The 26,112-nt window shown below is 43.6% G+C and overlaps 1 protein-coding gene across 1 annotated transcript; it reads right to left on the bottom strand.

Annotated features, from left to right (window-relative positions):
* Positions 1 to 25,588, bottom strand: LOC123503422 (neural-cadherin-like). Its single transcript, XM_045253187.1, has 23 exons — positions 25,564 to 25,588; positions 25,230 to 25,299; positions 24,972 to 25,061; positions 24,721 to 24,841; positions 24,034 to 24,204; positions 22,750 to 22,897; positions 18,812 to 18,973; positions 18,104 to 18,228; positions 17,843 to 17,982; positions 17,115 to 17,235; positions 15,488 to 15,571; positions 14,904 to 15,053; positions 14,257 to 14,426; positions 13,097 to 13,289; positions 12,638 to 12,832; positions 12,134 to 12,421; positions 11,885 to 11,944; positions 10,074 to 10,277; positions 8,806 to 9,835; positions 8,242 to 8,424; positions 746 to 867; positions 479 to 572; positions 1 to 359 (listed from the first exon to the last, which is right to left on the bottom strand). Exons 1-23 carry the CDS (start codon positions 25,586 to 25,588, stop codon positions 1 to 3), a joined length of 4,305 nt encoding a protein of 1,434 aa, XP_045109122.1.
* Between the last annotated feature and the right edge of the window lie 524 nt (positions 25,589 to 26,112).

The following is a 26,112-nucleotide window of genomic DNA, read 5'->3' as shown; positions in this document are numbered from 1 at the left end:
CTAGCACCACGACTCCTCGCCCCCCACTTCGTCGTAGGGGGACACTGGGTTGAAGGCTTCAGTGGTGGCCCTTGGTGCAGGCCTCTCACCGCCCTCGCTGCCACTCCCGGAGAAAGTGACAGTGGGCTCCTCGGTGGGCCGTGAGGTGGTGACTGGCTTATCGACAGGGGATGTGGCCGGGCTGGTATCGCTGATGGGCGGAGGCAGAGACACGCGCTTCCTCTGTTTGGGAACGTTGAACTCGAAGTCGCTGTCATCCTCCTCGTCGGAGCCTCGTTTGTAGATGTCGTTGAGCTTCTCGAACCGATGGCCCCAGTCATTCTTGTAGTCAAATGTCTCATTGCTGTCAGTCGACCCTCCTATTAAAGAAAAATAGAAAAACAACGTATCTAACAATTGTCTACACATTTGTTCACAAAATATTTCAACGATCATTTGCGATGAGTGTAAAAGGAGCACCGAGGCAGCAGATACTCACCCGATCCAATGGAAGACAAAGACGCTATCGACATCGCGTCTCCCTCGTAGCAGTAATGCCGCACGTCGTCGAAGTCTGAAGGATCTTTGTCCACCTGAAAGGCAAGATCGATCAAGGAGGATAAGAAAAAGGAACAATTCAAAGCGGCATGTACTGAAACACTCCAATAAAGAGAGAACAGAAGCAAATAATGAAACAATAATATATAAAAAAATAATTGATTTTCCGTGTCTAAAGCTACCCACGAGACTTGTGGACGATTCTCACCTTCTTGATGTTATCGTCTATGAAATCTCCGATGCTGAGTCCCTCGGGCATCAAGGCTATCGGAGCCTTGCGCTTCTGAAGGGTGTCGTCGGCTACATCCGGCAGACGCTTACCATCCCTGTCTGCAGAATAAAAGAGAGAGACACGTGTAGCAAGCAATCATTGAAGCGAGAGAGGAGCAGCAGGAAGCCAATCAGAAGTAACAGCACATACAGTAAATACGCTTCAATCGTCAGGCAAAGTTGTGCACGAAAAATCAGCTTACAGTGAAATTAATTCAGTCCAAACGAGGGAAAAAAATCTACAAAACAAAACACAGATATTATTATATAGACAGGTCAATGAAAGAGGAGAAACGGGTAAAGGTCCAGTAATATTTTGGCGAAGTTTCTCTTTTAGTATAGTCTTTCCTTCTTATTGTCTATCTGCATACATTCATCTATACATGTAAGCACAAATATAGATATGAATACAGATAGATAAAATGAAAGATTCCCGAACAAATGTGGAAAGGAAATTAAATACAACTCAGGTTATTTTTATGCTTGAAAATAGACTAAGAACTAGGAGAATAATAATATAAAAGTATCTTCAGCTGTGTGAGGGGAAAGGAATTACATTAAAAGCATCAGTGAGGTACAATATCTGATGAAAAGAAAAGCGAATGAGAAACGGAAAAATAGAAAAGAAAAGTGTGAAAAAGCAAGAAAAAACTCAATACGCATGAAAATACAAATAACACATGAAACACAAAGAAACATGGAGTGGAAATATTGTGATAAAACTTGCATGAACACCTGAGAGATAAATAAAAACAGGAAAACAATGCATGGAAATACAGAACATCCAACATTTACGTAGCTAATTGCTTGGTTCATTAATGTCTCAGAGGTAAGTAGGCAAAGGTTAGCTGGTTTCTTTTCTTATCCTCCTCACCAAAGGAATATTAAGAATGCGGCACAAGTAATCGAAATGAATAAAGAAAAATCAACAAAATCAGCAATAACAATGATAACTCTCTACTCTCTACTCTCTCTCTCTCTCTCTCTCTCTCTCTCTCTCTCTTCCTGCTACATCTCGCTCGCCTGTTCCTCGCCCTCTGATTCCTTCCCTTTTACCAGCTTCTTCCCTTTTATCCTGCCGCCCCATCCCTCTGTTATCCCAGCACCAGTGAATAGGAGGCTACAAATCCGGGTCTGAAGTCTACCTCCCCGTGTTCAGTGGTATAAAATGAGACTTCGCCTCCTTTGTCAGCCCAGGGCCCGCGCGTCTCGAAGGGTCGTGAGGTGAGGCAGTGATGTGGAGGTGGAATGAAGGGTTAAAGAAGCACACGGAGCATAGCAAAGGAGAAAATGAGATACACTGTGTTGTGTGTTCTAGTGGGAAGTGTAAGGAAAATGTGTGGTGAGACAGGCAAGGCGTCATGGTAAGGGAGTGAAGGTTTAGCGTGCTAGTGTTGATCAGTGAGTGTGCACAGCGACCTCCTCCTGGTGACGCGGGTGTTGCCTTACAATTACGCTCGATGGTAGTCATATAAACATTCATAATGGAAAATGTACGATATCTTCTCACTAAATAGCCCTAGTTTATTTTATTTATTTATTTATTTTTTTATTTATTTTATTTTTTTTTTTTTTGTGTGTGTGTGTATGTTAGCTCACAAGGATTTCCGCCGCCACGTAGACACTGCTGAGGGGGTGCAGCGTCAAACAAGCGTTGTCTGCTGACTCGCATCACCAGATCAACACATTAAAGCATCAGTCAGGTTGTGCCACGCCGCCATCCGTGTCAGGTACAGCCAGCCAAGCAAGCCCAAGCACAGCCATCACTACTATTCATGGCTCACTTAGCTGCGTGGTAATTTGAATGAAAGGTCAAAGAGGCTTTAAAGTTCTCCATTTGGAAGCAAACGAATGACACAGATAGAGTTGTCACGCAATGTGGGTTAAACTAATTACAAAGCGATGTGGGTTTGAAAGGAATAACGCGTCGCAAGTCTATAACAGTGCCAGTAATTGTGAGTGTTGCATGTGGGTGTGTGCATTCTTGCTCAGGTGCAGGCAAACTCATCTTGCTAAGTGCATGCAGCACCAACTCCTAAAAAAATTATATAGTACAAATAGTATATGTGTGTTTATATGTGTGTGTGTGTGTGAGAGAGAGAGAGAGAGAGAGAGAGAGAGAGAGAGAGAGAGAGAGAGAGAGAGAGAGAGAGAGAGAGAGAGAGAGAGAGAGAGAGAGAGAGAGAGAGAGAGAGAGAGAGAGAGAGAGAGAGAGAGAGAGAGAGAGAGAGAGAGAGAGAGAGAGAGAGAGAGAGAGAGAGAGAGAGAGAGAGAGAGACAGAGAGAGAGAGAGAGAGAGAGAGAGAGAGAGAGAGAGAGAGAGAGAGAGAGAGAGAGAGAGAGAGAGAGAGAGAGAGAGAGAGAGACAGACAGACAGACAGACAGACAGACAGACAGACAGACAGACAGACAGACAGACAGACAGACAGAAATAAAAAGCAAAGGATTAAGGAGAGCACAAAGAATGATGCGATAAAAGATTAGCGAGCCATTAGTCACCTCACGTGCTGGGAAGGGAAGGGAAGGAAGCACGAGCGAATTAAACCTTCCCGGAGCACACAGGCAAGTCAGCCATGAATACTGAACACACCATTACTGTGTTTTTACGACCCACTACCTACCCTCTAGAAAAAATCATAAATCAATAAACTAAATAAGAGAAAAAGAAAAAAACAGAATCGCAGAACTGTAATCCATGAAAGCAAAGTCAGAAATGTATAAAGAAACATGATTTTACATAAAGACTGAAAAAAATAACAAGACTCCTCGGAATAAGTAAATATTTTGTACAAGGGATTACAGCGAACCTAACCATCCTCAAAGACACACACACACACACACAGAAGGAAACGCATCGACAGTGAGTGAATGAGTGAGTGAGTGAGTGCTTGAGTAATGGTATGAGGAGTTGAATAAGGGAGTGACAAAGTAAACTAATAATTTGATGTACGAGTGTGTGGATGAGTGGACGAGTGAGAGAATGATTGGATGAGAAGGTGAGTGGATGAACAAATGAGTGAAAGAGCGAGTGAAAAGAAACACATCGACACTATCCTTGTGAGGTGAAAGACAGTGAGTGAGAGAGTGAGTGAGAGTGTGAGTGGGTGTTTGAGTAATGGTATGAGGAATTGAATAAGTGAGTGAGTGACAAAGTAACTAATAATTCGAGTAACGAGTGAGAAGATGATCGCATGAGGTGAGTGGATGAACGAATGAATGAGTGAAAGAGTGAGTGAGTAACGCAATGAGTAAATAAACGAACGAGAGAACGCTTCCTTTTAACCCCTTCAGTACCATGACAAGTTTTTCCTATTTATTCTGTTTACCATTTAGCGATTTTATGCAGCTTCAGATACTTACGTTGGGATTAAAATAGTGAGGACTGTGGCCATAAATATTCTTACCTCCAAAGACCCTTCCTAATATAACTAAAATCGTCAAATCATAGCCTAAACTCATGCATCCTTGTAGTGAAGGGGTTAAAGGTGACATGATGGTCCAGGTGTCAGGTGTCAAGTGTCACTAATCAATACATGCATACCTCAAGTGATCCCCAGGAGATATGCAGTGACCTCAAAATAGACAGGTAAAACAGAGTACCTTAGATCTGAATGCACACAGAGGAGAGATATTTGTCGATCGGTATATCACGAAAATCACTGCAGAGGTCTTGAGGTGGAAAATGGAGTGCTAATACCTGAGAGTTTGTTGTATTGTGTGTAATTCACCTCGGTCGTCTGCTGGTCACCCAGCCAGTCTTCCCCATCACGGAGCGAGCTCAGAATTCATAGACCGATCTTCGGGTAGGACTGAGACCACAACACACTCCACACACCGGGAAAGCGAGGCCACAACCCTCGAATTACATCCCGTACTTACTTGCTGTTAGGTGAACAGGGGCTATACATTAAGAAGCTCGCCCATTTGCCTCGCCGCGCCCGGGGCTCGAACCCGGACTCTCTCGGTTGTAAGCCGATCGTGCTGTGTGTGTGTGTGTGTGTGTGTGTGTTTCACTGTTTGATCTGCTGCAGTCTCTGACGAGACAGCCAGACGTTACCCTACGGAACGAGCTCAGAGCTCATTATTTCCGATCTTCGGATAGGCCTGAGACCAGGCACACACCACACACCGGGACAACAAGGTCACAACTCCTCGATTTACATCCCGTACCTACTCACTGCTAGGTGAACAGGGGCTACACGTGAAAGGAGACACACCCAAATATCTCCACCCGGCCGGGGAATCGAACCCCGGTCCTCTGGCATGTGTGTGTGTGTGTGTGTGTGTGTGTGTGTGTGTGTGTGTGTGTGTGTGTGTGTGTGTGTGTGTGTGTGTGTGTGTGTGTGTGTGTGTGTGTGTAGAATAACTATCTTTCACACATTTCTCACCCACAAAAGCCTTGATACTCACCTTAACAGCAAAACACACACACAAAAAAAAAAAAGAAAATACATTGAAAATACATCACCTTACCAAGACAGTCAAAATGAACAATAACAATACATATCAAGAAATCAAACAAACATACCTTACTTCATAACAACTGCAAAACAAGCCATAATCAATCCAAATCACGCAAACCCTTTACGTACACACACACACACACACACACACATGAAAAGCAACCATCACACATGCAACTGTACAATAATCTCCCAATTGAATCAGTTACGTTATATTCGAAGAAGCCAGCATTGCATTGTGGTCGTGAGTGTCTGGCGAGCAGCACCACGGCCCAGGGGAGGGAGTGAGGGAGGGAAGCAGGGAGGGAGTGAGGGAGGAAGGCCGCTCACGCAACAATACTCCGCCTTACACTAGCCAATACTCACTTAGCGTGGCGTAATCTGCGTTTCCCTGCAACCCTTCATACATTAGAGGGTTAGTATAGGACTGTTTTTCTCCATGAGCATCTGGAGGCAAAGAGAACACACACCACTGCGTTACATGACTGTCTCTTCACCGGGGGCGCTTAGTTTTACATTGTTTTCACTGGTTACTTTAAATGAAGGTGTATTGGTGAGTTATGGTGCTTGGCTTCCTCATTGTCAAGGGTTAAAAACTTCCGTCTTAATGTCTGAAAGTACTGGCAATGTGCAGAGGCCTGTTAATGTTAGTCACACTGGCGACAACTTCTTTGAACACTATTAGCTAGCTTACTAACTAACCAAGCACGTTATTTTGATCAGTGATATATGACCAGGTATCGTTTCACATATTTCATTTGCATGTCAGTTCCGTTTCATTTATTTATTATTGTAAACAATGCAAAATACTGATGCATTTCCATTATTCAAAGTGCTGATTCATCTGTGGCCATTTGTATAAGCTTCCGGAATATGCAACACAAATGACACGGAAAGGAAACATCATGTGAAACGTTTTTTTTTTTTTTTTTTGTCGTTGTTGTTGTTGTTATAAACCTCGTTCTTTGTGTAATACAAAAGCAAAGTTAGTCAGTGTGCTGTGAGCTACTTACTACCTTGACATACACACAAACATCCTGAAAACACTACTAGTAATATTAGTGGAAAAAAGATGACTAAAAGCCTGTGAGGAGAGAAAAGGATGCACATTACAGCTACGTACGTGAGTTAAAGGCATGCTAGAGAGAGAAAAACACAAATACTATATGTGGCAGTTCAAAATACATGTTGGAAAAGTTTAGAGAGTTTTAGGAAGCAGCAGGAGCGACCGTCTGTCCTGCTCCCGTCTCTCCTACTTCACGAGGCGAGGAGGGAACCACACCGACAGTTTCTAAGGCGGAAGCCCAACTTCAAACCTTCCCTACTTGTGAGAAAGCGTATCGAAGTTGGTGGAGAAGTCACTCTACGGGCAGGAAGTAGAGAAGCCAAGAGGGACCAGGAGGGGAAGACGCGAGGACTCTAGGGAGGTGCTCGTCCGCTAAACTTTGGGCGCTTGACACAAACCGAGGGAGTCTCAATTCATCGCAAACCTCTGATACTGAAGTTAACGCGACTGTTGCCTCATTCCTGTCCTGGTAAGAGCCGTGTTATGGGGCTTGTTTCCCATCTCTGCTTTGACACACACTTAGTACTCACACTCTCACTCTCTCTCTCTCTCTCTCTCTCTCTCTCTCTCTCTCTCTCTCTCTCTCTCTACAGTCAGTCGGCTATACACTCTGCTGTTCTTGTACCGTACTGTTTTTGCATTCATTTTTCTTCTTATTCTGTATTCTTACCTCCCTTCTCCTCTCTTGGTACTGCTTCTCTCATCTTTCATTCTCCTCTTTCTCTTCCTCTCCTCTCCTCTCTCTCTCTCTCTCTCTCTCTCTCTCTCTCTCTCTCTCTTTACTCGCGGCCATTATTCTCTTTACCTTGCTACTGAAGACTTCTCCATTATTTTCACTCTCTAATCCGTCTCGCCGTTAAGTTCTGCAAGTTTCTACGTAATTGTTTTCCACTTTCCTATGACTCTGGCTGTTTCAAGGAGTGACTATCAAGACACCTACGGAAATTTACCAAAAAAATACAATTGGAAAGATTTGCTACTTTTTTTAAGGAGCAAACGTCTACCTACGTTTTTTTCTGGTATATTTCCACCTTTTAGCAACATTTTTTTTCGCACGTAAACACACACACACACACACACACACACACACACACACACACAGACATATCACTTCGAGGCTACGTTATTCTTCCTCCCATCGGTTTCATGTCCCATTAGGGTTAATTAAAGTGCTGCAGGTGAGGAGGCCCAAGATAGTGCAGGTGTGAACGCGAGTGTGACATTACTGTGTACCTGAGGCCAGCAGGAAGCGTCCGTCCTCTCCCCTCCTCTTGCCTCGGGTAAAGAAATGTCGCCCTACCACCTCTAGGCCAAAGACAGGCAGTTGGCGTGGAAATTTTGTATCAGTTTACTTAATACAACCTTCATCTTAGCCTTAATTATGGACTTAATCAATATGTATCTTCTCTCTCTCTCTCTCTCTCTCTCTCTCTCTCTCTCTCTCTCTCTCTCTCTCTCTCTCTCTCTCTCTCTCTCTCTCTCTCTAAATGCGCAATTCTCTATCGAGTTTGAGATACAACAAACCACACCATTAATCAGATTGCTAACAGAAAACAGCAAAAGATTCTTAGTATGTGTCTGTCTGGCTGTCCCACGAGCCTGTTGTGTATACCTGACAAACACATGGCGTCTCACACGCACAGTATCAATAGCAGACATACTCTTCGTGAGATTTATGTGCATCTCGAAAGAAGAAAAAAAAACTTACCTTCTTCAGTTAAATCTATTGAAACAACTGGACGCCATGTCACTGTACTGCCATGGCGCTAAAAGGCAACTATGGAAATAACTACCCTTGATGGCTATACACTTGTTGCATTTCCTGCTTTCGTTCCACTAGTAGCGTCTAATCCACGTGGCACTACAGAAAGAGTAAGAGAAGAATGTCACCATCACAAAACTCACCGTTAAAGAGGTAGCCGTCAGGACCAACCCGTAGAAGCTTGAGGTCATACTGCGTCATATCCTTCTCGCCAAAGCCCTCGATGTCCGTGCTGCCGATGGTTTCCTTCACGATACCGTCCAGCTCTGGGTATGAAATGGTCTTCTGGTTGCGCCTCGCCAGACACAGGATAAGAAGCACCAACACTGAAGGAGGACAAAAGGGTGATGCAGCCACGTCCCGTTACCTTTACCTTTCCGATATTTCAGCCTGCAGTAGTGTGAGGCAGCTACGTCTATGCCTCTATCTTCTTTATTTTACTTTTTTCTGCTGCTCATAATTCACTTACGACTTATGAGATAAACACGTTCCTAAGCTACAAAAGAATACTAATGATACCACTGCGTTTTGTCCTACACTCAGTTGTGCATTCTCGGAGTAACAAAATATGCGTGAGTATATTTTGATATACAAATGAAGTCAGGTCGTGCCTTGTGTTTGTAGTGCTTGATGTGAGTCCTTCATTCCTACTTCCAACCTCCCCTTGTCCCCATATATAGTAAAAAGAAATTAAGAAGGTTACTTACTGATGAGGCAGAGCAAGCTGACGACGATGATCACTATTGACTGCTTGCCCATGATGACCTTCGCCTGGGTGGGGGCGTCGCAAGGTTTGTATGTATTCTTGCCATAGTCCGTTGAGTTGAGGTCGTAAAGATAATCTTTGTGGCGGAGCTCTAAGACGCAGCCAAGGAAGGGATCAATATTGGGCGGTGTCATGGACCACTCGTAAGATTTTGCCAACTGTTGAAAACTGGGCATGGCCGCCATTCCGCCCAGCTGTAGAGGTGCCAACAGGTTTAGGAGGTGACTCGCATCTCCACCACCCAGTAAGGGAACAGTCTTCTTGCAGTGAGTATTGGCTCCCGCGCTGGAATTGCCGGAGCAATTGATGACCTCAAAGGTGATCCCTAATTGATTCCAAGAAATGTAATAGTCGAAGGTACGATGTATGCTTTTCTCGAGAGGGATGGATATACTAACAGTCCCGGTGCCGAGTTCCATGTAAGTTTCCAACATCCAGTTGTTGAGGACAACATAGACAAAGTCTCTTGGATAGGTCATCCAAGGGCGAGTAACCGTGGGACCAGAGTACATGAGTATTCCATTCTTTTCCTTTGTTTGGAAAGACATGAAAATTGTCGAGTTTTCACAGACTTTCGGCGGCTCATACCAGGCGTACCCTCTCTCGAACCTAGCGCTCAGCATCTCACACCTTGGTCCATAGTCTTCTTTGGACGGGACGGGACACTCACAGGTTAGCGTGTCATTGTCTGCTATGCACTTTCCACCGTTGAGGCAATAGCCATCGTAGCACACAGATGGCAGTGGTTCCAGAATTCCACAATTACAATCGTATTCGTCCGTGATATCGACGCCAACCATCGTAACTGTCTCACCCGCCACGAGCAGAGGTGATGTCATGTTGGGCTTCAGAGTCTGCTGGCAACTGGTGATGCCACCGTTGATGGTGCCACACGGATATTCTGGGACATCCTCATACAGACAACGATCCAGGTTTACTCTAGATATTTTCACTCCGAGGTTAGTGTTGACCTGTCAGAAGAAGAAGAAGAAGAAGAAGAAGGAGAAGGAGAAGGAGAAGAAGAAGAAGAAGAAGAAGAAGAAGAAGAAAAAAAAAGAAAAATTTGTCTCAGATCTCTTTTTCCCGTACTTTATGTAGCATTCATGTACTTAATTCATCCATTTTTTTCCAGATCTAGTTAATTCACTGGCACTGAAGTTGAAAGAAATACACAGGTACTACTAAGCGGATTAGAGCCGCGCCACTTACCTTCGACAAGAAGGTGAGCATGAGCCCGTTGAGCGTCGCGGAGGTAAAGTGAGGGTAACGTGGTTTGTGGCAGTTGTAGCGAACGTCAACGTCATTACCAACGTCCCGCAGGCTGAAGATGTCCACGTTCTCGGGCGGGATTTGATGGATGGTCCCGATGGCAACCTTGAGTTTTTCATAGAGGCTCGTGCCCGTGACAGCAGCCTGGGAGTAGCCCCAAGAGGACCCGATCAGAGAGACAAACATTACACACACACTCACTCACTTACACACACACACACACACACACACACACACACACACACACACACCCGGTAGCTCAGTGGTTGGAGCGCTGCCTTCACAAGCCAGATGACCGGGGTTCGATTCCCCGGCCGGGTGGAGATATTTGGGTGCCTCCTTTCACGTGTAGCCCCTGTTCATCTAGCAGTGAGTAGGTACGGGATGTAAATCGAGGAGTTGTGACCTTGTTGTCCCGGTGTGTCGTGTGTGCCTGGTCTCAGGCCTATCCGAAGATCGGAAATAATGAGCTCTGAGCTCGCTTCGTAGGGTAACGTCTGGCTGTCCCGTCAGAGACTGCAGTGAAACACACACACACACACACACACACACACACACACACACACACACACACAGCGTACTGTAATGGTTAACACACTCGACTCACAACCGAGACGGCCCGGGTTCGAGTCCCGGAAGCAACGAGGCAAGTGGACGAGCCTCTTAATGTGCAGCCCCTATTCACCTAGCAGTAAACAGGTATGGGATGTAACTCGAAGGATTGTGGGGTCGCTATCCCGGTGTATGGCGTGTGGTTTAATCTCAGTCCTACCCGAAGATCGGTCAGTATGAGCTTTGAGTTCTTTCCGCAAGGGAAGGTCTAACTGGATGACCAGCAGGCGACCGAGACACACACACACACACACACACACACACACACACACACACACACACACACACACACACACACACACACACGCGTAGTGTAGTGGTTAGCATGCTCGACTCACAATCGAGAGGGCCGGGTTCGAGTCCGGTAAGCGTAGAGGCAAATGGGCAAGCCTCTTAATCTGTGGCCCCTGTTCACCTAGCAGTAAATAGGTAAGGGATGTAACTCGAGGGGTTGTGGCCTCGCTTTCCCGGTGTGTGCTGTGTTGATGTGGTCTCAGTCCTACCCGAAGATCGGTCTATGAGCTCTGAGCTCGCTCCGTAATGGGGAAGACTGGCCGCGTGACCAGCAGACGACCGAGGTAAATTACACACACACACACACACACACAAACACACACACACACACACACACACACACACACACACACACACACACACACATTTCTCATAACTGAGATGGCCCAGGTTCGACTCCCGGATGAGGCCAAGGAAATGGGCGAATCTTTTAATGTGTAGCTCCTGTTCACCTGGCTGCACTTAGGCACGGGATGTAACTCCCGGTGGCATAGTGGATAAGGTGGTGAGCGTGGGATCGGGCAGACGTCCACGCGAAGGTTCGAATCCCACCACGTACAGCCTTAAAACACTTTGCCATTTGTCGAGTGGTTTAAAGTTACCTACATGTCACCATGATACCCAGGTTCTAGGTGGTTACACTCAAGATGAACTTGGGTGGTGATATGGGCCCTAATATGGGTACCACTATAAATAAAATTGCCTGCGCCACTAATGGGCGGAAGCTGAACACTCTTCAAGCGTGCCTACAGGCGCTATAGGCCTTACTGTAATAAAAAAAAAAAAATCAAAGGCTGTGACCTCGCTGTCACGGTGTATAATGTGTAAATGGTCTCAAGCTTTACCTGAAGGTCGGTAAGTACGAGCTCTGGGTTCTTTCCGTATGGGTACCGACTCATGGGTGGCTAGCACATAACCGTAGGTGTGCACACAAATACAATAAACAATGCGCATGAAAGGTGTTCTGTCTTCCAGGAATTTCAATGTCCATTTTGGTACATAGAGTGGGGGGAAAGAGGAATGCACAACAATCTGCTTCCTCTCGACTGAGCCACTAAAACACTCCTTATTTCTTGTTGGAAAATTCTTCACACTTCAAGAAACCCTCCACTCTCCCAGAAACTCCCCACTATCTCAAGGACACTCTGGTCTGCCATGTGCCATCCACTCTCCCATGTACCTTCCACTCTCCCAGACACCACTCTCCCACTGCAGGGCCACAAGAATACAAAGCTACTTACGTCTTGCTGCTGCAGAAGTGTTGTGGACGAGTACCCCTCTACCTTGAAGGATCCAGACTGCATCAGAGCCTCCTCCGTCAAGTCCACCACCTTAATAGTCACCGAGCCGATGGCCACCTCATTCCTGAACTTGTCCTCTACCTACGGGACACAGGAAGGCAATATGTTAAGAGGAAAATCGACATTAAGAGTGTTTTTTAGTTTTAGTGATAGATGAACCAGTTTTTTACATCATGAAGAGGAGAAACAATCTTGAGAAGACCTACTTATGATATTTGTAATGAAAGAGCAAAGCCTTTTCGATTCGCGCCAATGTCGAGTGAATTTTTTTTTTTTTTCGGGACCTGATCGCCTCACCTTGACACTGAGGAGGTACGTGCCGCTCGGCGTGTCCTTCAGCATCGTGATCTCCCCGGAGTTATAGTCAACATCGAACCACGTGTCGACTTCCAAGGATGTTGTCGGGTCGATCTCGAACACTTTATCAGCCGTGTCATAATCGTCAAGGTCCGTCACGTATACTGTCCCGATCACCATCTTAGGGAACTGGCCCTGCACAGGAGAACAAAGGGAATGCAATGTCATGCTTCTGGAGATCTTAAAAAAAAAAAATCTGGTATTCTTTCTAAAAACGAGATGCATAATAAAAATACGAAGAAACTGGCTTGAAAAAAGAGTGGTGAGTGACTAAAAGACATTTGGTAATCACGCAGTCAGTACCGAGACAAGAGGGACCTTATAAGTAGATCAATTTAAGAGAGGTAGAAATATATTGGCTTCTTGCAGTTTTCCCTTATATTGTTCTCTTCATCTTACCAGGTAGTTGTACACTTGGATGGTGCTCTCTCCGTCAGTCATCGGGGAGTCGTTCATGTCGCCCACCTCTACGGTCAAATAGCGGATCCCATTCACTCCTTCCCGGTCAGTGGTGCGGAAAGGCAACTGGTACACTTTCTGAGCCTCGCGGTCCAGTACAACGCGAGGCTTGATGGAGAAGCGAGAGTTTTCCCTGTACATAAGAAAAAATCATGGAAGAAGATGAAGAACGGGAGGAGGATTAAAAAGAAGAACAGGAGAAAGAAGAAGAAGAAGAAGAAGAAGAAGAAGAAGAAGAACAAGAAGAAGAAGAAGAAGAAGAAGAAGAAGAAGAAGAAGAAGAAGAAGAAGAAGAAGAAGAAGAAGAAGAAGAAGAAGAAGAAGAAGAAGAAGAAGAAGAAAAGAAAAAGAAAAGAAAAGAAAAGAAAAGAAGAAGAAGAAGAAGAAGAAGAAGAAGAAGAAGAAGAAGAAGAAGAAGAAGAAGAAGAAGAAGAAGAAGAAGAAGAAGAAGAAGAAGAAGAAGAAGAAGAAGAAGAAGAAGAAGAAGAAGAAGAAGAAGAAGAAGAAGAAGAAGAAGAAGAAGAAGAAGAAGAAGAAGAAGAAGAAGAAGAAGAAGAAGAAGAAGAAGAAGAAGAAGAAGAAGAAGAAGAAGAAGAAGAAGAAGAAGAAGAAGAAGAAGAAGAAGAAGAAGAAGAAGAAGAAGAAGAAGAAGAAGAAGAAGAAGAAGAAGAAGAAGAAGAAGAAGAAGAAGAAGAAGAAGAAGAAGAAGAAGAAGAAGAAGAAGAAGAAGAAGAAGAAGAAGAAGAAGAAGAAGAAGAAGAAGAAGAAGAAGAAGAAGAAGAAGAAGAAGAAGAAGAAGAAGAAGAAGAAGAAGAAGAAGAAGAAGAAGAAGAAGAAGAAGAAGAAGAAGAAGAAGAAGAAGAAGAAGAAGAAGAAGAAGAAGAAGAAGAAGAAGAAGAAGAAGAAGAAGAAGAAGAAGAAGAAGAAGAAGAAGAAGAAGAAAAAAAAAAAAAAAAGACAAACAATGACAAAAACTCTCATAGACAAAACAAACTCAACAAATTCAATCATGTCTCACTTCATAACCATTGCAACCATTCCACCATCACACACCACTCCCCAAGACAACACACACAACCCAAACTCAAGGCAACACTCACCCCACCACCTCTTCCACCACGAACTTGTCGCTGTCAGCTGAGGCGGAGCTATCGAGGACCAGTGTGCAGGGACAGCCGTGCTCCTCCGTGTCCCAATCCGCCAGCTGGATGATCACGCTGTCCACTGTGTTTGGCTCCATGTTTTCCATGAAACTGGTGTAGCTGTTGTCCTGCAGGGAGAGAAGGGGTATGGACCGACTGAGAACGAGCTAACTTTTCTCAGTACTGGGACGCATTTTTACCATGAGTTTTGGATATGATTAGACGACTTTATTGACATTAGGAAGGTTTTATGGAAGTCAGAAGATTAAAAGCTAGAGTCTTCACTATTTTAATCCCCTTATAAGTTTCTGAAGCTGTACAGAATCACTAAATAGTAAGCAGAATAAATATGAAAACGTGTCATGGTACTGAAGAGGTTAAGTTCAAGATTAAATAAGAACGTAAGGAATAGAGACAATAATAAAAGATGTAGAAAGTCATTAGGCCTACAAGCGGCAATCCCTGTATGATCTTTTTTTTTCATTGACTACTATTTTTTTTACAAGTACAGTATAAATTTCATCAAAATATAAAATGAAATCAAATAAAATAGAACTGAAAAATGTCCAAGAGAGAGAGAGAAAGAGAGAGAGAGAGAGACTTACCGGACTCTGGATGAAGGGATGGTTGTCGTTCTCGTCGATGATGTTGATGGTGACGGCGGGCGGGTCGGCGTCAAAACCATCCCCTCCGTCATCCTTGGCCCTCGGGTAGATGGTCATGGAGCCCCTGGTTGCTGCCTCACGGTCCAGACACTGAAGGAACAAGCAAGCACGCAAGGTCAGTAGGAGAGCACGTGTATCACCATTACAGAAGATTCATTCCACTTTGTATAGTTTAACACACACACACACACACACACACACACACACACACACACACACACACACACACACACACACACACACACACACACACACACACACTCTTAAATTATTTTGGATACATAGGAGAATTTAGGTCTTTCTTCATGCGTCACAATGAAATAATCACCGAACCGATAAAGTTATGATCGAATAAGTAACAATTCAGTGCAGACTCGCCACAACTGAGAAATAATCAAAACACAAATTTTTCATGGCCTGAGAGGAAAGTGTCAACCGAGTAATTAGCAAGCAAAGGATTCGTTTTCCTGCCTCGCTCTTTTTCTACCTCGCTGTGTGTGTGCAGCAGCGAGGACTTCCCAAACCATTTTCTCGCCAGCAGGGAGTCCGCCCATCCATTGCTTCTCCTCCAGCGCGGCAGACAAGGCTTTGAAGTTCACGATAAAGCTCTTGCGCAAACGTTCAGATTCACCAGTTGACTCTCAGTGAGAGATTACCAGGCGTTTGTGCCTCCGCCTGCCGCCCTCTTGTCCCCCAGTCAAGCCGCGAAATACATATCGAGGACTTCAGGAAATAGCCAAGAGGGGACCTGACTCCTCTATAGGTCTGGTGGCCAACGCATGGTGCTCTTTGGAGCACAACACGGCTCTGCAGGAACAAACAACGAAGCCAAGTTTGTGTACCTTTGTTTATACACATCCTATGGCTGTAGAGTAGAACGTCGATTTAGCGAGAGTTCTATTGAAATCGATTTCCCACCAAACATAAATATTGTTTTTAATGGAAATGTTCTTGTGGCGGGAAAACAATGCGAGCCAATTTCAATATCACAATTAACCTTCCTTTCATGTCTCATGGTGCAGTAATGAATTAACGGAAGCATTTGATTCCAGCGACATTCCTAAAACGTAAATCATTTCCATTCTTTTTCCCAGGATATACATTTTGGCAGGATATTCTCCAGGTTTGTGATCTCGGTCTTTCTTCTTCGTACATAAAAATAAAAACGAAAAAAAAAAACAGCATAAATACACACACACACACACACACACACACACACACACACACACACACACACACACACACACACACACATATACAAACACAGACATGCACACGCACACGCACACCTTTCTGCTAGCTTAATTGAGGTATTGCCAGCCTTACGTCATGCTTTCACTCTCAGCCTTAACTATTTCAAAACACACACACGAGAAACTAAATCCTGAGACACTTTGCTCGACATATCCCAAACTTAAGTATATCCTGTTGGTCTATACTTCATCCCGGAGCAAACGACAAGGTGCACAGGCAGGTGACAGACTCATTACACCTGTGCCTATGCTGAGGAGGGCCCCACCACCTGCACCTGCCAACCATGTCTTGCCCGCAGCCTCATGTAAACCACCTCTCACCTCTCAAACCAAAACTTGCTCTCTCTCTCTCTCTCTCTCTCTCTCTCTCTCTCTCTCTCTCTCTCTCTCTCTCTCTCTCTCTCTCTCTCTCTCTCTCTCTCTCTCTCTCTCTCTCTCTCTCTCTCTCTCTCTCTCTCTCTCTCTCTCTCTCTCTCTCTCTCTCTCTCTCTCTCTCTCTCTCTCTCTCTCTCTCTCTCTCTCTCTCTCTCTCTCTCTCTCTCTCTCTCTCTCTCTCTCTCTCTCTCTCTCTCTCTCTCTCTCTCTCACACACACACACACACACACAAACATACTGTACATACACACAAGCAATTGCAGACTCGTGATGTAGTAAATGAGGTATAGAAGCACAGAATAAATACGTAATCTAGTTCCTTGGTTCAAGAGCATGGCTAATGTGGAGTGAAGGAGGCTTCCCGCAGCGGCAGTGAGCAGCGACTGTGTGCTAAAAACTTACCTGTCCCAAGCAGGCATACTTTTATTAGCGTGGGAGAAAGACTGAACTTGCAAAGACACCATACACTCAAACACACAGACTCTCTCTCTCTCTCTCTCTCTCTCTCTCTCTCTCTCTCACCCCAACAATGGAGAGCTTCCCAGTGGTGGCGTGAATGGTAAAGTTGATCCTCTCGTTGCCCGCCAAGTAATACTGTATGTTTTGGTCCACATCGGGGGGCAAGTCGGGGTCCATCATAGACCTGGACAAGACAGAAAGAAAATGGAATTAAAGCTCTGAATCATTGATCTATTTGTTGTATATTCCGTGTGTGTGTGTGTGTGTGTGTGTGTGTGTGTGTGTGTGTGTGTGTGTGTGTGTGTGTGTGTGTGTGTGTGTGTGTGTGTGTGTGTGTGTGTGTGTGTGTGTGTGTGTGTGTGTGTGTGTGTGTGTGTGTGTGTGTGTGTGTGTGTGTGTAGTAGTAGTAGTAGTAGTAGTAGTAGTAGTAGTAGTAGTAGTAGTAGTAGTAGTAGTAGTAGTAGTAGTAGTAGTAGTAGTAGTAGTAGTAGTAGTAGTAGTATTAGTAGTAGTAGTAGTAGTAGTAGTAGTAGTAGTAGTAGTATAATAGAATAAGTATTAATAGTAGTAATAGTAGAATAAGTATTAATAATAGTAATGGTAGAGGTAGCAGTTATAAGAGAAGCAGCAATTCTTGTAGTACTATCCATCCACCTAACATGAACCCCACTCATCACCGGCCATGGACAGAGAGCTAACCAACACCTAGACCCACACAAGCTGAGCGAGCACTACCACCACCACCACTACCATCATTAGGTCCACTCGCCTGGCCAAAGGGAATATCGCACTGGATGTTCTCGGTGACGGTGAAGGAGTAGGAGGACTTGTCGAATACTGGTTGCAAGTCGTTCACATTGATGACAACGATGGTGATGTACGTCTCCGCCATCTGGTTAGCCCCGTCACTCAGCCGCACCAACATCGTGAACTGGAGAGAAGGAAAACACAAACGTTATCTTACTCATGCATCTACTAGGAGGGAGTGTAAAGGCTCCTACTCTGAACGGAGCCCAGAGCAGCAGTTACTGTACTTCTAATGCATAACTCACATTTCTATCCCGCACTGGGTCGTCGTAATTCAGTTTGGAGGCCACCGTCACCTCGCCCGTCGTGGAATCAATGCTGAACTTGCGCTGCTGGTTGCCCGTGATGATCTGGAAGTCGTTGTGGTTCACTGCAGAGAGGGAGAGGAAGAAAGATCGTGCGTCACAACATAAGAACACATGAAAAAATAAGGGAAAATGCAGGAACACATCAAGCCTGCACGTGTCAGTTACTTTACAAAACATATCTAAAACATGTCTATCTCATCCTCATTTATAAATTTGTCTAATCTCCTTTTAAAGCTCCCTATTTGAAAACCAATTCACTGTTGAGAGAGAGGGTTAAGGTTCTGGTGTAGAGAAACCCACGCTCATTGTTGGGAGATGTGTTTGCTTCATGAACGGACTTACCCTCCATCTCCTGCATTGCTTTAATGAGTAATGTGCGTAAAAGTACAGACAGAAAGATATTTATGAAGCGTAATGGAGAAAAATTCATAGTTTCTCTCTCTCTCTCTCTCTCTCTCTCTCTCTCTCTCTCTCTCTCTCTCTCTCTCTCTCTCTCTCTCTCTCTCCATTAGCCAATCAAATTCTACATGCACAAAACAGAAAACTCACCACAGCTCCTGATACGAGAAATGAGCCTCAACTCAATAACACAAGGATCAATAAAAGAGTAAGAAAAAAGAGACAACATACAGTAAGTGAACTCACCAACATCCGGATCGATAACCTTGAGGACAATGCCCGTGTTCTTCCCGACAGCCTTGTCCTCGGGCACCTCCACCTCGTACACGCCTAGGTTCTCGTCAAACTGCGGAGGCACGTCGTTGATGTCCTGCACCGTGATCCAGTACATGGAGGTGCGGTTGTGGTCTGAGAGAAGACGAGGCGGATATCACAGCACGGTTAGCATACGTGTTGGTGGACGTTGGTGCTAGTGAAATGTTACCAAGAAATGCACCTCAAAACATCGAAGAACTCAATAAAGAAAGGTCTCATGGTGGCAGATAGAGCCTTAAATGGCAATTAAAAGTGAATAGTAAGTAAAAGAATAACAGCCAGGATAGAAAGATTTCAATCATTATAAAGCGACTGCGAATTATGTTCGATGGAATAGTTTCAATTATTATTCATTTAAGTCACTCAGTGGGCTTTTGCTGTGACGGAGCTGGCCACATGTAGACACTGCGGTGTGAATTGTGTTAAATCAAAACAGTAGTACGTTTTTCTGGCACTGTCTACAGAAAAGATGTATTTTTGAAGTGAAGACCTTTACTGCCTTTTGAGTTATTCTTAGTACTGTCATATTCTTTTACTGGTGACTTTTGATAGAGACATAATTATTCAAACCTTGCTTTTTCTTACTCTTTACTGAAAAAGCGCTGGCTGCAGATAGAAAGACAGATACCCAGACAGAAAGAAAGACAGTGTTCTTTCATTAATAAACCCGTCTAAATCTGAGAGAATCGCCTGGAACCTCCCCAACCCATGATACTGTAAAGTGAATATTGAAAACTTCAACTCGGTATTCGAGCCGCAATAGTTTTGGACGAACAAGCAAACAAGCTGTGTAACATTCTGCAGCAGCCAGTGTTTGACAACAGAGGGAAGGTATGACCAATAAAACATTTCCTCGACGCTTTTACTGAAAAAACGCTCGAGAAAATAAATAAAACGAGAAGGCAGGAAATGAAGTGGCTTTGTGTACTGAAGCTCCGTGACATATGTGGTGCTAAAGAAATTAACACTGACTTAACAGAAGAAATGTACGTATTTCAAGGGCATTTTCATGGTTCTAGTGACAAATCTACGAGATAATTACAATATTAAAATGAGAAATATTCTTGAGAACCCAGGCAATCATCTTTGTGGTTTTTGAAAATAGTTGCGGTGAGAAAGCAAAGCGTTTCTGAACACGAGTCTAGAATGGACGACGCTGGAAGGACAAAATCAGCAAACACATTCGTTTCTTACATGTCGTTGTATATGAGAGTAATTGATGTAGTTCATAAAAGATCGCATATTGTGGTTACATATGTTAAACTGATTCATAATGCACATAAAATTCAGAGGCAAATATTATGAAGTCGGAAGTATTATGAGATTTCGCATCCACACTTATAAGTATTACTGTATAGTGTGGCGTGGCGGTGGAGGTTATCGTTACTACGTCACTGTTCGCCTCCTGTCACAACTTGAGGCGTCACAGTGATGAGGTGATATATAGTGTTGCCATGACTGGAAGCTTTGTTACTCACTCACCACATTCACTACCACCACTGTATCCATCATCATTTTCAACACCACCATCAGTAGACCCTTCCACCACCACTATCATCATACCTACTCACGATCACTATCATCACACCTTATATTATCACACTTACTTGCCACTAATGTCATCACACCTAATCACCATTATCATCACACTCACCACCCTTACTATCATCACACTCATCACTACCACTCTCATCGTACCACCACCACCACATCTATCATCACCACTCCCACGCACCACCTCATTTTATCACTTTGTTTACTTTATTCTACCGCTTTATTTACACTTACAAAACACAATGAGCAGTGTTATCTTTACATTTTCCTCATATCAGTTGAGTTAACAAGAGGAACGAACGGAAATAAACACTCTGTGAGGACGGAGGAGAGCTAGGTAGCACTCCCCCCTCGTGACCTGTGTTTGTGTTAAGTCAGCAAAACACCCACTCACTGCCGCCCACACTGCCCCCACACTGCCGCACCATGCTGAGGTTTGAGGTTAGGTTTCCGTGTCACTGAGATACATACAGCTCGTAGTAAAGGTGTGAGTGAAGCAAAATACTCGTTAGATGGAAATGTAATGCTAATTCGTTCTCTGGCTTCTATATATAGGGAGCGAAGGTCTTTCCTCTGAAGTGAATGTGTCTGAGTATTTCTATGAAATAAAAGGAAGCTTTGTATTGGCATTGGAGTGTTTTCATTAAAATAAGAACATAATCACACTTGAATATATTCGTCCATTGATTAACATGACTTCCATTAAATTTAACTCTCTCTCTCTCTCTCTCTCTCTCTCTCTCTCTCTCTCTCTCTCTCTCTCTCTCTCTCTCTCTCTCTCTCTCTCTGAAAAATACACATCAAAACAACATGCAATAACCTTTACACATGAGCAACAAACACTTATTACTTTCACAAAAGTCATGCGTTCCACACACATGAGCTCTAACAGTTCACACGGATATTGCATTACCTGTGAGGGACGGACGGGCAGGTGGTGGAAGGACACGTGCCTCTCTTCGCCACAAAAGCTTAAACCGATGATCACTAATATGCCAGGAAGCGGCAATAGCGAACTCATTAGTGTGGCTTTGAAGCGGGACAGGAGGGCGCCAGGTGAACGTGGGCTGGGAAGACTAGATTTACGCTGAATCGTTAGTCGTATTGCAGTAAGCCATCTTGTGCCGATCAATAGCGCTGATTTCAATGCTTGATGTTTGATTGAGGATAGATTTTGTGGTCGAGTTTAAGCTATGCAGTTTACGAAACAATTGTGGATCGTTTCTTGTATGACTAGTGGGCCGATTTAAAAGATGACTCTCAATAAACGAGCAGGCAGCGCATTTTGTTATACGTAATCTGTATATTTTCCTCTCATTACAGTGTTCTTTCACAAACTTCACCTTTAACCTGTCACGATACCAGCAGCTGAGGACACTCCAGCACAGGGACGATTAAAAAAGTCTGAGTGTACGAGTACAAGCGTTCAACTCGATGGAAGATTAAGCGGGACTTTGCAGAAGTGAGGTGACCTTTCCTACAGCCAGATGGTTGGTTGATGCATCGATTGATATAAAACGCTGCAAGATTAAGATGGTACGGCGCTGCACATCAGAGCATAAAATAAATGATGAAAAATACATGATACGGTATGAAAACGCTTAATCAATCTACCTTGAGAAATATATTGAAAGATTAATTTATTTCCATATTAGATTACTGATGTTCATTCCTAATTGTTATTCCCGTTATATGATATTTGTTGGAGAAAATAGGACATAAAGAAACTCAATATTTTTTGGCGCCAGTGAAAAAAAAAGTTTCAATGAGGAAAATATTTTCATGCAGGTTAATAGAAAAGCCACTTACTCTTATTTACAAGCATTGCTACTAAAGCCGGTTCATCTCCTACATAGAATAAAATCACCTCAAACCTTTTCATATTTTATTTATACCATGTGGGCTTTTCACAGGAATTTATGGGCTAAAAGGGGTACTTTTTGAGGTACCTCCTATCTCAAAGCCCACCCGCTAGGACACCGTTGCCCCGAGTGAGGAAGTCCAACCTACACACGGACCGTGGACAGGATTCGAACCCGTGCGCTTGGAGACCCTTCGGACCTCAAAGCACGCATGGTTCCACTGTACCACGACTACTATGGCTTATCTTCATACTCAAAAATGAAATGAGCTGATCCAAATTTAAACACAATACTCAAAGACGTCACCAATAGCAAAAAATAATTACAGATCAGAAAAAAATAATGCCAAACATAATTCCTCCCCGCCAGAATCATCCAAAGTAGCTCTAATAAAATACCAAGTACTATATCAGTAGCAATCAAAGGGTTCGGAATACAGAACATTTTACTTACCTCCGTCAGTTACGTGGACGGGAATCATGTACTTGTTCTTGTCCTCTCTGTCCAGCGGCATGAGGGTTCGCAGCTGTCCATTCGGCGAGAGGCTGAACTTGGTCTTCACGTCAGGATTCACGTCAGCCTCGTCGAAGGAGTACACGAGCTGAGAGAAACACAACGCAGACCTCATCAAAAACACAGAAAAAACCTGAATAATTCCAGTACCTTTTTTTCAGTTTCTCCAGTACAGACATTGATTCAATAAACAACTCATAAGTATACGTGTGTGTGTGTGTGTGTGTGTGTGTGTGTGTGTGTGTGTGTGTGTGTGTGTGTGTGTGTGTGTGTGTGTGTGTGTGTGTGTGTGTGTGTGTGTGTGTGTGTGTGTGTGTGTGTGTGTGTGTGTGTGTGTGTGTGTGTGTGTGTGTGTGTGTGTGTGTGTGTGTGTGTGTGTGTGATATATATATATATGTGTGTGTGTATATATATATATATATATATATATATATATATATATATATATATATATATATATATATATATATATATATATATATATATATATATATATATATATATATATATATATATATATATATATATATATATATATATATATATATATATATATATATATATATATATATATATATATATATATATATATATATATATATATATATATATATATATATATATATATATATATATATATATATATATATATATATATATATATATATATATATATATATATATATATATATATATATATATATATATATATATATATATATATATATATATATATATATATATATATATATATATATATATATATATATATATGTGTGTGTGTGTGTGTGTGTGTGTGTGTGTGTGTGTGTGTGTGTGTGTGATCAGGCAGACCAAATTCACTTAGGTTTTGCTGGTCACTTATGGTCTGACCGGTAACGTATTAGAATAGCAACTCCATAAACGTCCCTGCCATGGTTCTGTTTCCCGCGGCGACAACTCAAGGTCAATCTATCCCGCCTTCAGTTAAGACCCATATTCTGCAACACTTCTGCCCTCACATCCACTAATTTCAAGAGGCTCTAATTGAAGTTACACGGTTTTTTAAGAGTATTTTTTATAGAACTAGTGACAAATTAACAAAATTTCTACAATATAAACATGAAAAACTCTCTTGAGAATCCAATCAATTTTCACAGTGGCCTTTGAAAATAGTCGTGGTGAAAGCAAAACATTACTAGAAATAGACGTGAAAGGAACACCGAAAGGAATCAAGACACTTACATTTCTAAATTGAGGCGAGGCGTCTTTGTCTATGGCCTTGATGGTGGTGATGAGGATGGGCGGGGAGTTCTCCGTGATGGCGCCGTCGAAGGGCTGCAGCAGGGGAGGAATGTCGTTCACATCCTCGATGGCCACCAACACCTGCTCGTCCACCCTCGCGTTCTGGGTGTTCTGTGGATGGAGACGAGACTCGTGCTTTATGATTCTTGTTGGTTCAGATCCGACAAACGATCCAGTGATCACAGCGGCCGCCAGAAGTACATACTTATACAAGTGCATACAGTCAGGAATTTCAGAAAAGCGAGAGACGCATCTTAGTGGATTGAGTGAGAGATTGTAGACAGCTATTTGAAGGAGAGGAGTGGATTAAATTAATCTCTTCAGTGCTATGACGCAATTTCATATCTATTATTTAGTGATTTGATACAGCTTTAGAAAATTACATGGGAGATTAAAATAGTGAAGACTCCAATCATTAATGTTCTGACCTCCATAGATCCTTCCTAATGGAAATAAAATAGTCTAATCATAACCAAAACTCACGGTAAAAGTGCGTCCAAGTACTGAAGAGGTTAAAAGGTCTTATCACTCCACTCTGTTGAGCAAAGCCATATAAATCTATTTGATCTATTCAATACGTTTTACTAACACAGAAGTGAAACCTTTAGAAGGTAAAGCAAAACTCACCACGACTTGGAGAATCAACTTGTATTGCGTGATAGTTTCATAGTCGAGATTCCTCACCGCGAGATAGATGACAACTCCTCGACTTCCCGCGGGACACGAAGGGTCATTGTTGGCAAGCTTTCTGTTGACGCAAGACAGAAAAGCAAGAGAAGCAAAGTTATTAAAGTATTTCTCGGTAGTCGTATTGGCGAGAAAACATCATTCAAGGTTATTTCATCCCCCCTGCTGAGAAGCGTCCACCGAGCACCCACCTGATGGCGAAGGTGCCGTCAGCGTTAGTGTCCCCCGTGTTGCCCGTCACCAGGATGAAGAACACGTCAGGATCATTCGGCACATTGGATCTGGCGAGAACACAAGGACAATAGAGAGAGAGAGAGAGAGAGAGAGAGAGAGAGAGAGAGAGAGAGAGAGAGAGAGAGAGAGAGAGAGAGAGAGAGAGAGAGAGAGAGAGAGAGAGAGAGAGAGAGAGAGAGAGAGAGAGAGAGAGAGACCTGACCTGACCACCACACCGAGAGGACGTGCCTACCTGTACTCCCCAGTCAAGGTAGCAACACTCAAGGAAAGTGAAACTTTGTGCCTCTAAACACGTGTGAAGTGTTAGTGTTAGTTACTGCTCAACATAAAAACATATTCTTGTGAGAAACTTACAGTGCTGCAAGCGTCAACTTAAGTGATAACACGCCATACATACAAATACCAAGAGTGAAGTCTCAAGCGACAGCTGCGAGGTACGAGACCAGTGTGTGCTTAGACTGGCCACCACTGAAAAACTGTGTGTGTCAGCAACATTTTGTGACAAACTGTGAGCGTTAGTAACCTACTCAGTGATCTAATGCACCTTACTGTGATCTAGAGTGTAACCTGTCATGGCTGGCAATCCGGGAAACCACTCTCTTATTGCTCGACCTCCAGGGTTATTTGGGTACGCTCCGCGGCAATGGTGTGCGGTGTGCGGTAAAACCACCGCAGACAAACCCTCTGTCAACTGCAACACCGACGAGTGCCCAAACTCCTGCCACACACACTGCCTAAGGGATAGTACATCATTTGACTGCAGCGAGGTAGGCAACCTGCGTGAGGCTCAGGGTGTCAATGCACACGTGGAGTACCTGAGCAAAGAGCAGCACCAACCCCCACAGCACGACCTCACTGAACAACACGACGAGGACAGTGATCTGTTACGCCTTGACAAGCCTGAGCTCATTAAACTAAACAAGTCACTCCGTAAGGAACTAAGGAGTAAAAAAAGCCATCCTTAACTTGTTTGAGCCTCACACTCACCACATCGCTGAAAACAGGGAGTACTTGGTGTCCGTCATCCACTTCCTTGACAGGATTGTGGCGCTCAGATCAAGCCTAGAGGAATTCCATCACCTGCACCGCACGCTCGGA

This window comes from Portunus trituberculatus, chromosome 14, assembly GCF_017591435.1.
Source record: "Portunus trituberculatus isolate SZX2019 chromosome 14, ASM1759143v1, whole genome shotgun sequence".
NCBI lineage: Eukaryota > Metazoa > Arthropoda > Malacostraca > Decapoda > Portunidae > Portunus > Portunus trituberculatus.
The sequence above is the reverse complement of the archived record's forward strand: the minus strand, read 5'-3'. Positions and strand labels throughout refer to the sequence as shown.